This window comes from Dysidea avara, chromosome 2 (assembly GCF_963678975.1).
Source record: "Dysidea avara chromosome 2, odDysAvar1.4, whole genome shotgun sequence".
NCBI lineage: Eukaryota > Metazoa > Porifera > Demospongiae > Dictyoceratida > Dysideidae > Dysidea > Dysidea avara.
In genome coordinates, this window is record NC_089273.1 from 29356597 (window position 1) to 29372884 (window position 16288).

Consider the following 16288-nt stretch of genomic DNA (forward strand, 5'->3'; position numbering starts at 1 on the left):
ATTTATAGTTGAAGGATGTTCTAGCAGAAAATTAGAGCACTATAATACCTACGTTAATAGGCATGCGTACATTATGCGGAATAATTTTTGGAATATCGGTGGTAGAAAGAATCAGGAATAATTCCGGAATAATTGGGTGATCTTCCGGAAAATTCACACATTTTTCGTGTAGCATCGCAGAAAAATTTGTAAAAGAAACATCCACAATCATTGCTAGCATATAAAATCGGGCATAAAGAGAGATACTCTAATAGAGCAGTCACCTACCCTAATAGAACAGTCAGACAAGTTTAGTTGTGACTGCTCTATTAGAGTATCTCGATCTTCGGGTATGGTTTTTATGCTTGCAAGTGGTTATATTTTCAGCTACAGAAGAATATCCATTTGACTTTTACAAATCCAGGAATTACTCAAGGAATATTTGGGAATAATTTTGGGAATATTCTAATAGATGAATAAAAAAATTAAGAATTGCCAGAAAAAATAATAGGTAATTTAAAAAGCTTACAGTAGAACCTCTCTTAACAAACTTCCCGAATTAAGGACACAATAAAAAAAAAAACCTCTCCATTATAAGGACAAAACTTTTGGTCCCAATAGCTCTTGTTAATACATTTTTTACCTCAGAAAGAGGAAAACCTCTATATTACAGCAAAAGGTGGCCAAAAATTTTGGATCCCAAAATGTCCGTAATAGAGAGGTTCCACTGTAATCTACTCAAGCCTATACATTAACAAATTTTACATTTACTTATCTGTATCACTGTGAAAAAGGTGGGATATAATATGGTATTTCCAGTGGCTAATTGAATACAAATAAGCCTTAATATAAACCCTGTATTATACTCATCTTACACTTCAGTATAATGCATACTATACTATTACATATAATATGGTTTCAGTTTATTTACCACATTACCTGAAATAGCTTATATCTAATATAATGCCCACACTATACCATCACATATATGGTTTCAGTATGTTTAACACATTAACTAAAGCCTTACATGTGATTGTTAGTATACTACAGGTTATATCAAGCTTTTTTGTATTCAATAAGCCACTGGAAATACCATCTTATATCCCTCTTTTTTCACAGTGTATTCTGTTATAGTACAGTTATGTACTATGTCATGTGTATACCATTGTTACATCATTATGGTACTAGAATGCATTTGTATTGGAACATTCATGCATACACTGTTAAAGCAAGTGTATATAATTTATATTGACTGCATTACATCTACCACAGGTGCAATGCAGTCACTATATGGTAGTGGTACCCAGGATGTTACCATAACACAAGAACTATAAACGAGTGGAACATACTACCAACTGATACAATTGAAATTGCAGATACTGATCTAGCTATTTACAGCTAGACTCCAATCATATTATTGTACCTAATGTATTTGTTTATGTGATTCCTGAGCACACCAGCAGGGCTGACTGCTCAGTAAACAATAATAATAATAATAATAACACTTTTGTTTTAACAGTGTAAAGTTAAACATTCGACGTAAGAATAAACTATATAGCTTTATAATACCCATTTAATATTGTAACTCTATACTTGTACAAGTAGTAATGCACTTGTGCTGCATGCTATTAATTTTCTATTTCATCCCTAATCCAACTTAAAATTTCTAATTTTCCTTCTACTTAATTGTTAGTAATAAGAATGCAGTTGATGCAGAAATAAAAACATGTGTAGAACCGTATACACGCTAATAGCTAAAATACATTATATAGCTAATGTGTATCACAGTACCAACCATTGTTGCATTCTCATTGTGGTATAATACTGTTTTAGTTAATATGCCTATATCAGCTTGTAGACAGTGCACCATCAGTGCACCATGCCATCAGTGCACATTACCAAAATGCTAGCACAATATAATCATGGGTAGAATACCTATGCCATGCTGTTAATCCTCACTTGTCAGCCAAAAATTGACATGTAACAGAACAGTCAGTGTCTTAACAAAATGTCTGGCCAACATTTATTAACCCAGTACACAATATATGACATGTTCAAAAGACAAAAATAACTTTAAAAATATGTATTTCATTCCAAACATTGGAATTTCATTATCAGCTTGTACCCCGATATTGCAACAAAGCCTGGCTATTGAGCTATGCCTATCCTAAATGCAATCTATGCCCTTGGAAGCTTTGTAAAAAGGAGTATTTCAAACACCGTTCATGCTTTATAAATAATATTATAATCAAATTTTTATTGCCTTCTGTACATGGAGTGATGTGGTGCCAGTGTATATGTAAATTATATACATGTTCTGTTGTTCATTTGTTATTGTTATCTACAATGGTACATGTTTGTTGTATTGCCTTTGTGCTTGAAGGAATGGAGACATAAGGAAATAACTCAAGTGCATGAAATCAATATTATATCCTAACTCTATACAGTAGTGTTTTGCTATCAAATAACAGAATGTAATATGTGTGTCTCTAATTGCATCTAATTATGAATGTAGCTATTAATATGATTAGATTATTTTAATAGCATGCTACATAAATGTAAAATACATTTGTGACTTAGTCTGCGAAAAGGGATCTTATAGCCTTTCCAAGTAGTCAAGTTTGACTAATCATAACTCCTCATGTGTTCAATCAATCACCTTCATATTACACCATGCCATGGTGCTATCTTAGGGGTATAAGGGGTCCAAATTTCAGGGTGATACCACATTCACAAGTTAAGTTACAGGTAGCCAAGTAAATGCAATTGAAAAGGCTATAAGACCCCTTTTTACAGACCAGGTCACATTTTAAACGCAACAAATCATTAACATACTATAGCTTTGGTAATAAATGTTAGATATATAGGAGTTCTAAACCCAACTACTACACAATGCAAGTTCTAAAACCAACTACTACACAATGCAAGTTCTAAAACCAACTACTACACAAAGCAGCTACTGCAGTATGATGAACAACACCATAAAATTGGTCACTTTGATTCACATTCATCTAGAAATTCCTGGATCTTTTTCACTTTAGGCTCTGTAATATAGCACAATGTATGAGCAATGCATTAATTTAGGTAATAACATGTGTAAATTAATTTTTAAAACTTTACATTCGAGTAAGAATGACAGAAATAAAAAGCAATGAAACATGGTAGGGTGTTTACACCAGCAGCCATTACACAGTGCACTCCAGCCACATACTGCCTGTCGGTAGTACAGTTGTGAATGAATTAGGGATTAAATGTCCACTATAGCTGCAGGTGTAGATTACCTTCCCTGTTTTATTACCTTTTGTATAACTCACTGATCCCTACTTAAATGAAAACTTTCTAATTTTCTTACTTTTTAAATAATTATTGTAATCGTGAGCCATCACATCAAATTAAGACAAGAATTTTGCTAGACCCAGTATATAAACTAATCGTGTGATGAATGCTCACCCTACTTTCATTTACTGAAACATGGAGTGGTCATTTTACTTTGTTTTCTGCTACAGTATGTTCCGTGCACCCATTATAAAGTGTTAAAAGGAAACAATAATATGAGAAGTGCCTCTGCAATCAATCTAGCCACTGCAGAAATTATAATTGAATATATATATACCCCAACTATGAACCACAAAGTGGCCGGGTGTCATTAAGGTATGCTCTGGAAGTAAATCTGAAACTGCGGTCAAATTATTTGCCAGGAAAAATTTTACTTTGAAGTGTGATTTGTAGTATTATATCAGAGTTTGAGCTGTGACCTGAACATATCATTGTTTCAATTTCTGTTTTATTTTGCTATTTCCACTGTACATTGATCTACACTTGTAACATAGTATAATAATTTCTTGTACATACCACCAACAGCTCTGAAAGAAACATCATTGCAATCAAGCAAAATGTCTACTGGAGCTTTGAAACATCTTGGAAATCCTTATATCATGTGAGTTCCATATTATTCTGCAAATTCGATTTATAAGTTTTGATTGTGAGTTTGAATTTTTTTTCCCGTTTTGAAATTTGACCCAATAGACCAACCTACAGCAAGTGCCTACATGGCACCCCATCCAGTGTTAAGTAATAGTTAGACTTCAGACCACGGGGTCTATGCCCAATGGCCCTGTGTCATGGCGCCTGAGTGAAGCAAATGCACTACTGAGGGTTACTAAATTACATAAACCCTTGTGGTCTGAAATCTAACTTATTTAGACCCTTGTTGTACATAAACACTATTGACAGCTACTTGTAACAGAGAAATGTTGTGTTAATTAGTAAAAACAAGGCATCACCCATCCGTAGCAACAGTTAGAGATTTAAAATTAATTTTCAGGTGGTGATGCATTGCCAGCGCTAACTGAGGAAGGTCTACATAATTATACAGACAGCTCCAAAATCCACCACAAAAGTGTTTAAAAATGGAAAACAGTATGAGAAGTGTCTCTCTGCAATTATTCAAGTAACACTACGAAAATAAAATCACTAAAGCCATGATGTGCTACTGCATAATACCTGAGAAAGAAATGGGATGCAAGGAGGACAAAGATAAGTCCATGATGAGTACATTGTTTATATCTATAGCCACTTCAGAAGCGAAGTGATGTTGAACTGTGAAGAAGTAGATTTAATCATAGTCAAATTGTGCTTGGCTGAAGGCATCAGTCAGGCCATCAGTCAGGCAGATTGTTAGCAGCAATTTCAGTCAAATAAAAAAAATTTGAAAACAATAGAAACCTCTTGCAAGGGTTTGGGGTTGCTCTGAAGACATTTATGGAGTTGGCTATGCCTAACCAAGCCTGCTAAGCTGTCATGAAAGAAAAGTGAGGTTGGATTTTGGGTGATACTTTTTCAGCAAGAAAGCCCAAATCTACATGCACCTCCATGATTTTTACTATACAGTACTACCGTAATTATGGTATGATGATATAATGACTATAGTTTCCACAACAATGTGACTGGACCTGAAAAAGTAGAGCATGTGGGAAAAAACTACACTTCATCACGTTCTCAGCACTGGAGTGGAATATCTGCACTCTGTAACTTGTAGTATGAAGCCATTAAAAATTTTAATAAGTGATGTACTGTAAATAGCATAGCCATAGTATTAGCACATAAACTGTCATGTCATGAGTCATGACAATTTGAAAAAGTTAAGTAGTCATATTTTATGTGCCCACATGCCCTATTATCGCAGGCCCAGTTGCATATTTATTAATACATCATGTACTATGCAGAAAGAAGGCTTTGTATCTAGATACACACACATTTTTTTGAAGAAAACTTTATTATCTACTGTAGAGTTATTATCATTATGTTGTGATGTGAACACGTAAAATGATGAAATTTACTACTACAAGACAGCTTTCAGAAGACTATACTTATGTATCAAGGTAACATACTTTTCTTGTAATCCTTCCCAGAAACACAGTTTTGAATTTCACTGAACAGAGTGGCATAGTTGTAGCCAATTTTAATATCTTTGTTAGGACCAACCTCCCTACCACCTCGATGAAGTGCTACAATTACCAACATCCCATTGATTTCTTTAAGCACAGGAGAACCTGATGATCCTGGATGTGTACCACTTTCATATAGCAGAAGAGCATCTAGAGTTCAACAATAATAATATTTGTGAATCTCACAAACTGATCATGAAATATATTATGCTTACAAACTAAGCATATTACGCATTCCAACATGTTGATGCAGTAACATTGTGTTTCAACACATTTACCCAAAGATTGAAGCCATACCATGGTTGACTAATGGCTACTATGGTTACACAAATAGTTTGATGCTTTGAAGCTTTGTTTGGTTTCATAACATTTGGATGCTGTTTTACCCCAACAAAGCTTGGATACTAACAAGTTAAACCAGTTGCACAAGTATTGTCATTCCTTGTAGAAGCTGCAAATATTTTTTTTTTGATGTGGATATAGTTTAAACAATGGTTTATACAGGAGCTACGTATAACAAAGTGTAGGGGTATGTACATGCTAATAACCATCAATTGTGTTCATTAATAATATTGTTGACATGACATTAGTATCAAAGTTTCGAAGCTTCGGTAACATTTTCCATTTTCAAAAGAAGCTTCAGAGAATGCATTTTTACATTCGTTCCAACCCTAGTTAGGAAGGATAAAAGTAAGACAATAGTGCTTGTGTAGCTATTAATATGCCAAAGGTTTCTATGGCGAATTCAATGGATTTCTATGAAAGCCATAGCTGTAGCCACTTTTCTGCTATGCTTGATTGAATGTATCAGCTAGGCAGGCACACAGTAGAAAAGTCCATTAAAATAATATAGATTGTCAAAATTCTATAGTAACTTGACGAAAATGTTTCAGGTTGATCTGAAGGGATTTTTGGACTTGATTTTACCTAACCAATACTGTCATGTTGTGAGAAGAAAGAGGGGTAGCTTTTGGATGATATTTTTATCACAAGCCATGCCCAAACCTTTTCGCCCTTAATTTACGTATTATACTTTGTGTGGGAGATCAAAATGCCACCACTTGCTGTATTTTCCATATTGTACTAATTAGCTGCGTAACTGTACTTTATGAGTCATATAGCACAGTTATGTGGCTAATTGGGAAAATACAGTACACTTCAGAAAATATACAGTATGGTTACGCAACTCAGTTATAAAAGGAATGTTATGAAAACAAACACATATACGTAGTAATTGATAATGTTACGTGAATACATTATCAAACTTTATTGCTAATTAAAAATTACATCTGGTCTACTTTAAAGTTTAGTGGCTTAATTACCCCACATTTATGCATGTACTTGCAATCTTTTTTGTAGTTGAATTGAAAGTGTTTTCTAAACTAAACTGACATACTGCATGTTATAGGTAAAGCACGGCCGAACGTGTGTATGGAGAATACAGCATGAGGGGGTATGTCAAGAAGCTAATACAGCATGATGTGAAACTGAGTGCTGTATTTGCCTCAAGACAACCCCTGAGAGCTGTATTTTTCGTACACACAAGCCTAGGTGGTGCTTTAAGTGCTTCATTGCACTTCCTGGTCGTCTTGCTTGGAGCAATTCCCTTGAGTACCTGACTTGCTTCAATTTTCGGTGATCAGATTATCAGTAAATTGTCATCTATTTGTAGTTGGAGAACAAACTGGTAGGATTGGTTTGGCTAGTTTACTTAGCACTTGACAGTGTCACTCACGTGATCAATCGTGCCATCTGTATGGGGTTATTGCTTCAATTTTCCATGTCAGACTATCAGTAAGTGTTCATGTAATCTATTTCTAGTCACAGAACCAACTGGTAGGATTAGTCTGACTAGTTTTAGCAATTTACAAGGTCACGAATGTTATCAAACGTGCTGTCAAAGTGCGGTGGTGCAAACAAGATAAAAGCAAGCAACTCCTACTGTGAAATCTTTTTCATAAAACCACATAATTATATTGTATGGTATCAAATGAAAAACTTGCTTACCTAATACTTTGCAGGTTGACATAGACATTGACAGCTCTCCTCCATGAGGATGTTGGATTATACGAATATAATCTCCAGTCTTGATGGATGCAGGAGCACATAGATTAATAGGGATAATGCTCTTGTCTTTTTTGCGAAGTTTTTCCTCTAATTTTTCTCCATTGATTTTTACAATTGAAAAATCCAACTGTATTTTACACAAAATACATGTGGTATTAAAAAAATAGTTACAATTATGTGAATAATAAACTTGTTATTAAAATGTGCAGCATAACTAATGTCAAACTTATTAATCGACTTACATACATGAGGTATGTTTTACAGGTACAGTGTATATGCATTACAGTTATCAAGGCTCATGTCTTACTAGCAACTATTATATTAAGCAGTTTATGAACCAACACACATTATAGTGTATCATGTGGCCACATAAGTTGGTGCACCACAACATGGGTATATAGCAGGAATAAAGAAACACAATTTTTGTGTATGCATAAATCAATGGTCTTTCACCAAAGCATACCATTTTACATTAAGCTGTTTGCCAGTTAGGGAAGATCACACAGCAAATATATTCCACTTTGCTCTGGCCATTCCTGAGATACACTGTACATATGGGTGGCTAATGTGGTGATTTTTCTGTGTCTTTCTTTGTTTTAAAGAGGCCAAGATCTGCTTTCTTCTTTTCACACATTTCTCACAAAATTAATTTTGCACAAACATGTAACTCGATTGTTATAAAATTGGTGCAGACACAGAACATATAAAAAGGTGAATCCATGCAAATGCCAAGTTTGCTTATGAATTTAATATTGGCATCTATTTATATAAAAGGATGGATTGGTTTATCATGGGTACAGGATAATACAGGATAAACAGCATAATATGGGAATAACTTGAAATTGCTGTGTACACAGACTAACCATCACAGAAATCCCTTTTGATAGTTCAAAGCCAAATGAGTGAAAGCCATAAAGTTACACAACAAAACCAATACAAACAAGTGTAAAATTGCGGTGTTTAAATACTCTAACAGAACAGTTAGCGTATGGTAAAAATTGTGCAAAAATGCAAAAAAATGCTGACCTTCACACCTAACACACCCAAATTCACTGAGCTGGCTGAACACAACTTACAGTAATTTCTATGCAATAAAGTTCTTACTTAATAACAAATCTGGACAATCAAATGGTACAATAGTACCATTTAAGTAGGGATCACCTAGAAAATTTCACGTACCGCCCAAAATTCTAACCTTAAAAATCATGTTAGAGTCATTTTTAGCAACGAAAATCGCCTTTATGGAATAGTAAAAATACATACATATAAAAAGTGAATCCATGCAAGTGCCAAGTTTACTTATGAATTTAATATTCATATCTATATAGAAAAGATGGATTGTTTATCATGGGTACAGGATAAACAGCATATGGGAATAACTTGAAATTGTTGTGTACACAGACTAACCATCACAGAAATCCCTATTGACATGTAGTTCAAAACCAAATGAGTGAAAGCCATAAAGTTACACAACAAAACCAATACAGACAAGTGTAAAATTGCAGCATTTAAATACTCTAATAGAATAGTCAGCATATGGTAAAAATTGTGCAAAATGCAAAAAATGTTGGAAAATTCCGACCTTCACTCCTAACACACCCAAATTCTTATTCACTGAGCTGGCTGTACACAACTTATAGTACTTTCTATCTAATCAAAAACAGCCAAGCTGTAAAAAAAGGAGTGCGGCCCTTGAAAAGGCTATGGTGAAAAAAGATGTGAAATCTAAGGTGGCGGCCAAGAAATGGCTGTGATGGTAGGTTAATGGTAAACATTTTAATAACAACAATTCAGGTGAATTTGGTGCCGCTTGGTCTTGGCACAAAATTCACCTGAATTGTCATTATTAAAATTTTTACCATTAACCTACCATCACAGCCATTTCTTGGCCGCCACCTTGGATTTCGCATCTTTTTTCACCATAGCCTTTTCAAGGGCCGCACTCCTTTATTTACAGCTTGGCTGTTTTTGATTAGATTTCACTTCTTTTTGTATTTGTATACCCCAAAGCCGGCCTATGGCCAGCTTTGGGGCTTTTTAACCTATATCTTTTTCTTTACCACAGGAAAAAGAAAAAGCAGATTTTATAAATACTTTAACTCATTCTGATTTTATCAGTAAATGTACAAATTATATACATAATGCATATATTTATTACATGTCAATTAATCCCCACAGGATAATTTGTAGCTGATCTCTCTACTGGGTGACTTGAAATGTAGCTGAACTCTCTACAGGGTGATTTGCTTGTACGTAGATGAACTCTTTACAGGATTCTCTCTACAGGGTGACTTGACTCTAGCTGAACTCTCTGCAGGGTTATCTGTTTGTAGTTGAATTCTCTACAGGGTGATTTGTTTGCAGCTGAACTCTCTACAAGGTAACTTTTTTTAGCTGGTCTGTCTATGGGTGACTTGTTTCTAGCTGGTCTCTCTACAGGGCGATTTGTTTGTAGCTGAATTCTCTACAGGGTGATTTGTTTGTAGCTGAACTCTCTACATGGTGGTTGCTTTGTAGCTGAACTCTCTAAAAGGTGACTTCTTCTAGCTGAACTCTCTACAGGGTGATCTTTTCATAGCTGAACTCTCTACAGGATGATTTGTTTGCAGCTGAACTCTCTACATGGTGATTTTTTTGTAGCTGAACTCTCTACAGGGTGATTTGTTTGTAGCTGAACTCCCTATAAGGTAACTTCTTCTAGCTGATCTTTCTACAGGGCGATTTGTTTGTAGCTGAGTTCTACAGGGTGTTTGTTTGCAGCTGAACTCTCTACATGGTAGTTTCTTTGTAGCTGAACTCTCTACAATGTAACTTCTTCTAGCTAAACTCTCTACAGTGTGACTTGTTTCTAGCTGATCTCTCTACAGGGTGGTTTCTTTGAAGTTGAACTCTCTACATGATGGTTTCTTTGTAGCTGAACTCTCTACAAAGTAACTTCTTCTAGCTGATGTATCTACAGGGTCACTAGTTTGTAGCTGAACTCTCTACATGGGGGTTTCTTTGTAACTGAACTCTCTACAAGGTGACTTTTTCTAGCTGATATTTCTACAGGATTTGTTTGTACTGTAGCTGAACTCTCTACATGATGGTTTCTTTGCAGCTGAACTCTCTACAAAGTAACTTCTTCTAGCTGATGTCTCTACAGGGTCACTTGTTTGTAGTTAAACTCTCTACATGATGGTCTCTTTGTAGCTGAACTCTCTACAAAGTAACTTCTTCTAGCTGATGTCTCTACAGGGTCACTAGTTTGTAGCTGAACTCTCTACATGATGGTTTCTTTGTAGCTGAGTTCTCTACAAGGTAAATTCTTTAGCTGATCTCTGTACAGGGTGATTTGTTTGTAGCTGAACTCTCTACAGGTGATTTGTTTGCAGCTGAACTCTCTACATGATGGTTTCTTTGTAGCTGAACTCTCCACAAGGTAATTTCTTCTATCTGATCTCTGTACAGGGTGAATTGTTTGTAGCTGAATTCTCCACAAGGTAATTTCTTCTATCTGATCTCTGTACAGGGTGATTTGTTTGTAGCTGAACTCTCTACAGATGATTTGTTTGTAGCTGAACTCTCTACATGGTGGTTTCTTTGTAACTGAACTCTCTACAAGGTGACTTCTTCTAGCTGATTTTTCTACAGAGTGATTTGTTTGTAGCTGAACTCTCTACAAAGAACTTCTTCAAACTGATATCTGTACAGGGTGAATTGTTTGTAGCTGAACTCTCTACAAGGTAATTTCTTCTAGCTGATCTCTATACAGAGTGACTTGTTTGTAGCTGAACTCTCTACATGATGGTTTCTTTGTAGCTGAATTCTCTAAAAGATAACTTCTTCTAGCTGATCTTTCTACAGAGCAATTTGTTTGTAGCTGATTTCTCTACAGGATGATTTGTTTGCAGCTGAACTCTCTACATGGTAGTTTCTTTGTAGCTGAACTCTCTACAATGTGACTTCTTCTAGCTGAACTCTCTACAGGGCAATTTGTTTGTAGCTAAATTCTCCACAAGGTAATTTGGTTGCAGCTGAACTCTCTACATGGTGATTTCTTGTATCTGAGCTCTCTACAAGGTGACTTCTTCTAACTGAACTCTCTACAGAGTGATCTTTTCGTAGCTGAAACTCTCTACAGGGTGATTTGTTTGCAGTTGAACTCTCTACATGATGGATTCTTTGTAGCTAAACTCTCTACAAGGTGACTTCTTCTAGCTGATCTTTCTACAGAGCAATATGTTTGTAGCTGATTTCTCTACAGGATGATTTGCTTGCAGCTGAACTCTCTACATGGTGGTTTCTTTGTAGCTGAACTCTCTACAAGGTGACTTCTTCTAGCTGAACTCTCTACAGGGTGATCTTTTTGTAGATGATCTCTCTACAGAGTGATTTGTTTGCAGTTGACCTCTCTACATGATGGTTTCTTTGTAGCTGAACGCTCTACAAGGTAACTTCTTCTAGCTGATCTCTCTACAGGGTGAACTGTTTGCAGCCGAACTCTCTGCAGGGTGATTTAAATGCTCTACAGGGTGATTTCTTTGCAGATGAACTCTCTACATGATGGTTTATTTGTAGCTGAACGCTCTACAAGGTAACTTCTTCTAGCTGATCTCTCTACAGGGTGAACTGTTTGCAGCCGAACTCTCTGCAGGGTGATTTCTTTGCAGATGAACTCTCTACATGATGGTTTATTTGTAACTGAACTCTCTACAAGGTAACTTCTTCTAGCTGATCTTTCTACAGGGCAGTTTGTTTGTAGCTGAATTCTCTACAGGGTGATTTATTTGCAGCTAAACTCTCTATAGGGTGAATTCTTCTAGCTGAACTCTCTACAGGGTGATCTTTTCATAGCTGAACTCTCTCCAGGGTGATTTTTTTCAGCCGAACTCTCTACATGATGCTTTCTTTGTAGCTGAACTCTGTACAAGGTGACTTCTTCTAGCTACAGGGTGATTTGTTTGCAGCTGAACTCTCTACATGGTGCATAGTTTCTTTGTAACTAAACACTCTACAAGGTGACTTCTTCTAGCTGATCTCTCTACAGGGTGATTTGTTTCTAGGTGAACTCTCTACAGGGTGACTTGCCTGTAGCTGAATTGTCTATCAGATTAACTGGTTGTAGCTGAATTCTCTACAGAATAACTTGCAAAGTAATATAATTCTTTAATGGAGTAAGTTATAAACGTAGCCAAATGCTCTATTAGGGTGACTGTTCTATTAGAGTATCTCGATCTCGCATTTGCAACACGTAGTTGGCTTTCGAATCATGACTCAGTGGTCTGTAATCCGATTCTTTTGTACTACTGCAAGGACTTTCTATGATGATTATTCCAGCTACACACCGATTTTCAGCTCATTGATCTAAGCGGTTTGCCTGGTAGGCATGAAAACTAATAGTTTTTTATTCATAAAAATCGATTGCGTAATTGTGACACAGGTTGGGTTTTGTGTCATATCTCCATGGTCTTTATCTCGATTATTGTCAAACCACAAAAAGGCACTCCTACGATGGTTACTCCATCTACATAGCAATTTTCAACTCATTCCTTCAAGGGGTTTACCCTGTGGGTGTGACAGACCTTCGACCTTATTTTACATGAATAATCGATCTTAACTCCGTGAATGTCAATCGGATTCCTACCAATGTTGGTACTGAGATCCGCCTTAATGAGCCCTTCACGTGTGCCAAATTTCAGCGCGATTGGGGTACGCATTCGTGTTTTATGGCGGATTTTGCGAAGTGTACGAAATGAAGAAGTAGAAGAAAAAAACGAAGAAATTAAAACGAAATTTTGTTTGCTCGTATCTCGGAAATGGCTGGATCGATTTTCTTCAAATTTGGTATGTAGACTCCCATAACTGGCCGGCATATTTGTAGCAAATTTGGTTCCAATCGGATAAGGGATCACAGAGCTACATAGGTGTGAAAATTGCGTTTTCTTTCTTCCTGTTAATATACTCACGGTGTGGCACACCGGCTTCTTGGGCTATCGTGTGTCTTGATGCAAGAAAGTTCTTACTTAATAACAAATCTGGACAATCAAATGGTACAATAGTACCATTTAAGTAGGGATCGCCTAGAAAATTTCCTGCGCTGCCCAAAATTCTGCCCCAAAAATCATGCTAGAGACATTTTAGCAACGAAAATCACCTTTATGGAATAGTACTAGTCCATATAATATATATATATATATATATAACAGCATTAAATATAACAAAACACTTACAGATGGCCAGGTATAGAATTTTTTTAAATCACCAAAACTTGAATTTTAGTCTCACTGCCACACTGGCTACAGTCTCAAGGCTAGAGGCCAAACGAAGCAGTGCATGGCCACCATTTTATGCCATAATAACAAACTCACCAGTGGGATGTGCCTTTTGGGGTTCCGACATGTGTAGGCTCTCTGTGCCTTGTCTTTCTTTTATGTTCAATCAGACTACTAGCCTTCTTCTTCATCCAACGAAACCATATCGAGGCATTAATTTTCTGTATCAACATTTCTTTCAGCAACATAATTATATAGACACCATAAAATTATTTTAGAGCTGGATTTCAGAAGTGCTTTAGTCCCAGCACTATACCACCTAGATATCTGCAAGTTCGAGACTGGGATCCCGTTCGCGATAGGTTTGTGACTACGCTCATCAAGTAAAGATCTAGGTGGACTAATAGCAATAGAGCACCTCTTAACAATCTAGCTGTTTACTTAACAGTAAACAAGACGACCTCACCCCTTATTAGTCTAGGTAGCTGCACACCTCTTGGCTGACTCGAGATATACTCTAATACAACAGTCACTCTAATACAACAGTCATATATTATATTCTATTTAAACAGTCACTATAGTTACATTGTAGTTAACAGCAAAATACTAAACAAACTAGTTTTTAAAATTTGTTAATTTAAAAATAAAGAAGGGATCTATGCAACAAAAAGTATTGAAACAAGAGTTGAATGATGGTATTACAGCATAGCTCAGTGGGAAAGTCCCTACTTTGGCACATTAGCTATAGCAATTATTTTGCTCAATGCCTAAGTAGGGATTTTCCTACTGAGCTATCCTGTAATACCATCATTCATCTCTTGTTTCACTACTTTTTATTGCATAGATCCCTACATCTTCTTAAAATTAACATTTTTAAAAATACTAGTTGTATCTTACTTTCCACAAAGTACAGTTGATTCACAAACACAACCAAATGTAATTTAAAGCCCATCAACTGTACTTTAAGAAATTTCAAAGATTTGTCAATTACACTAGTGATATTAATTAAAATTTAAAGCATCAGCAGTTTGCATGAATGCTTTATTAGATTGTACTTGGCTGCTCTATTAGAGTATAGGTGACTGCTCTATTAGAGTATCTCGATTTTTAAAAAGGATTAATATACCCTCTGCAGATCCTTCTCTGGATCTACAATCTAGATCTTCCCTGGATCTGGATCCTTCTCTTTCCTGGAGCTACAGTGGCAGTGGTGTGATATCCTGCCATGCTCTAGTACGAGTATATGGATATTTTACTTTATGGTTTTTATGGAGAACACCATGGTAATTACAATAGCATGGAATATCGTTTCAATTTTTGACAATACTGGTATCATTTCATCAGAATATTGTTGTTTGATATTATAACTAAAATACTGCCCACCCTATATATGACCCACTTAGTGAAAACCAAACTAGTTTGCATAATTCTGCTTTTGAGATAGACAATGAGTAAAAAGTGGAAGGTACAAAAATAATTAATTTTTATGCATGTAATAATTTGCTTCAGTAAACAATGAAACAATTACTCAAATTGATATAACTTTTGTATAACTGGATTTATCTCTTCATGAACAGTAAGCATATTTTTATTGTATTTCTGTACCATGCACTGTGAAAAAGGTGGGATATAATAAGGTATTTCCAGTGGCTTATTGAATACAAATAAGCCTTAATATAAACCCTGTATTATACTCATGTTATACTTTAGTATAATGCATACTATACTATTACATATATGGTTTCAGTTTATTTACTACATTACCTGAAACAGCTTATATCGAATATAATGCCCACACTATACCATCACATTTGCGAAAAGGGGTCTTCCACACACATCCAATTTACCAACTTTAATAACTTCAGATAGAAAAAAAGGTATCGACTTGAAATTTGGTCAGTAGTGAGCACCCACATAGCTTAATGGCTACAGAAAATATCAGGTTTATATGTTAGCTGAACACTAAGTTATGGTCTATCAAGTTCATAGAACTGGATGTGTGTGGAAGACCCATTTTTGCAAATCTGGTCATATATGGTTTCAGTATGTTTAACTCATTAACTAAAGCCTTACATGAGATTGTTAGTATAATACAGGTTATATCAAGCTTTTTTGTATTCAATAAGCCACTGAAAATACCATCTTATGTCCCTCTTTTTTCACAGTGATGTATAAAGCAAACATGGATGTTTTTATTTACATAGCGGTATAATAATAGTGTTATCGTTGCCATATCTATGATGCTTGAAAACATGAATAGATATGGGCCAAAAACTGTACCTTGATGAATTCCCCCATTCATGATGAACAAAATGAGACAAATTATAACTCCATAGGCTGTTGCACTCGCAACTTATAATTGATTGAATGAATGCCTGTAATTTCCGTATATAATAGTTACTGAACAAATCAATTGTTTTGTTCTTCCTGCTGTTTATCACTATAACTCAACAGTATTCACCATATAAAACTGAAACTTTAACAGCCCAATGGATTTCCCTCTAGACAACCAAAGAAGTCAGTTGGAGTAAAATGTGAAGC

General features: G+C 35.6%; 2 protein-coding genes across 2 annotated transcripts in view; both read right to left on the reverse strand.

Moving 5' to 3' along the window:
• The window catches only part of LOC136247984 (uncharacterized), a 197965-nt gene that overhangs the window by 59631 nt on the left and 122046 nt on the right, over positions 1 to 16288 (reverse strand). The gene's annotated exons all lie outside the window — the stretch shown is intronic.
• The window catches only part of LOC136247040 (uncharacterized), a gene marked incomplete at its 5' end in the record, with an annotated part of 62412 nt that continues 48905 nt past the window's right edge, over positions 2782 to 16288 (reverse strand). The window contains 3 exon segments of the mRNA XM_066038639.1: positions 2782 to 3023; positions 5370 to 5576; positions 7434 to 7620. Coding sequence (XP_065894711.1) covers positions 2971 to 3023; positions 5370 to 5576; positions 7434 to 7620 — 447 coding nt within the window. The 3' untranslated portion in view covers positions 2782 to 2970.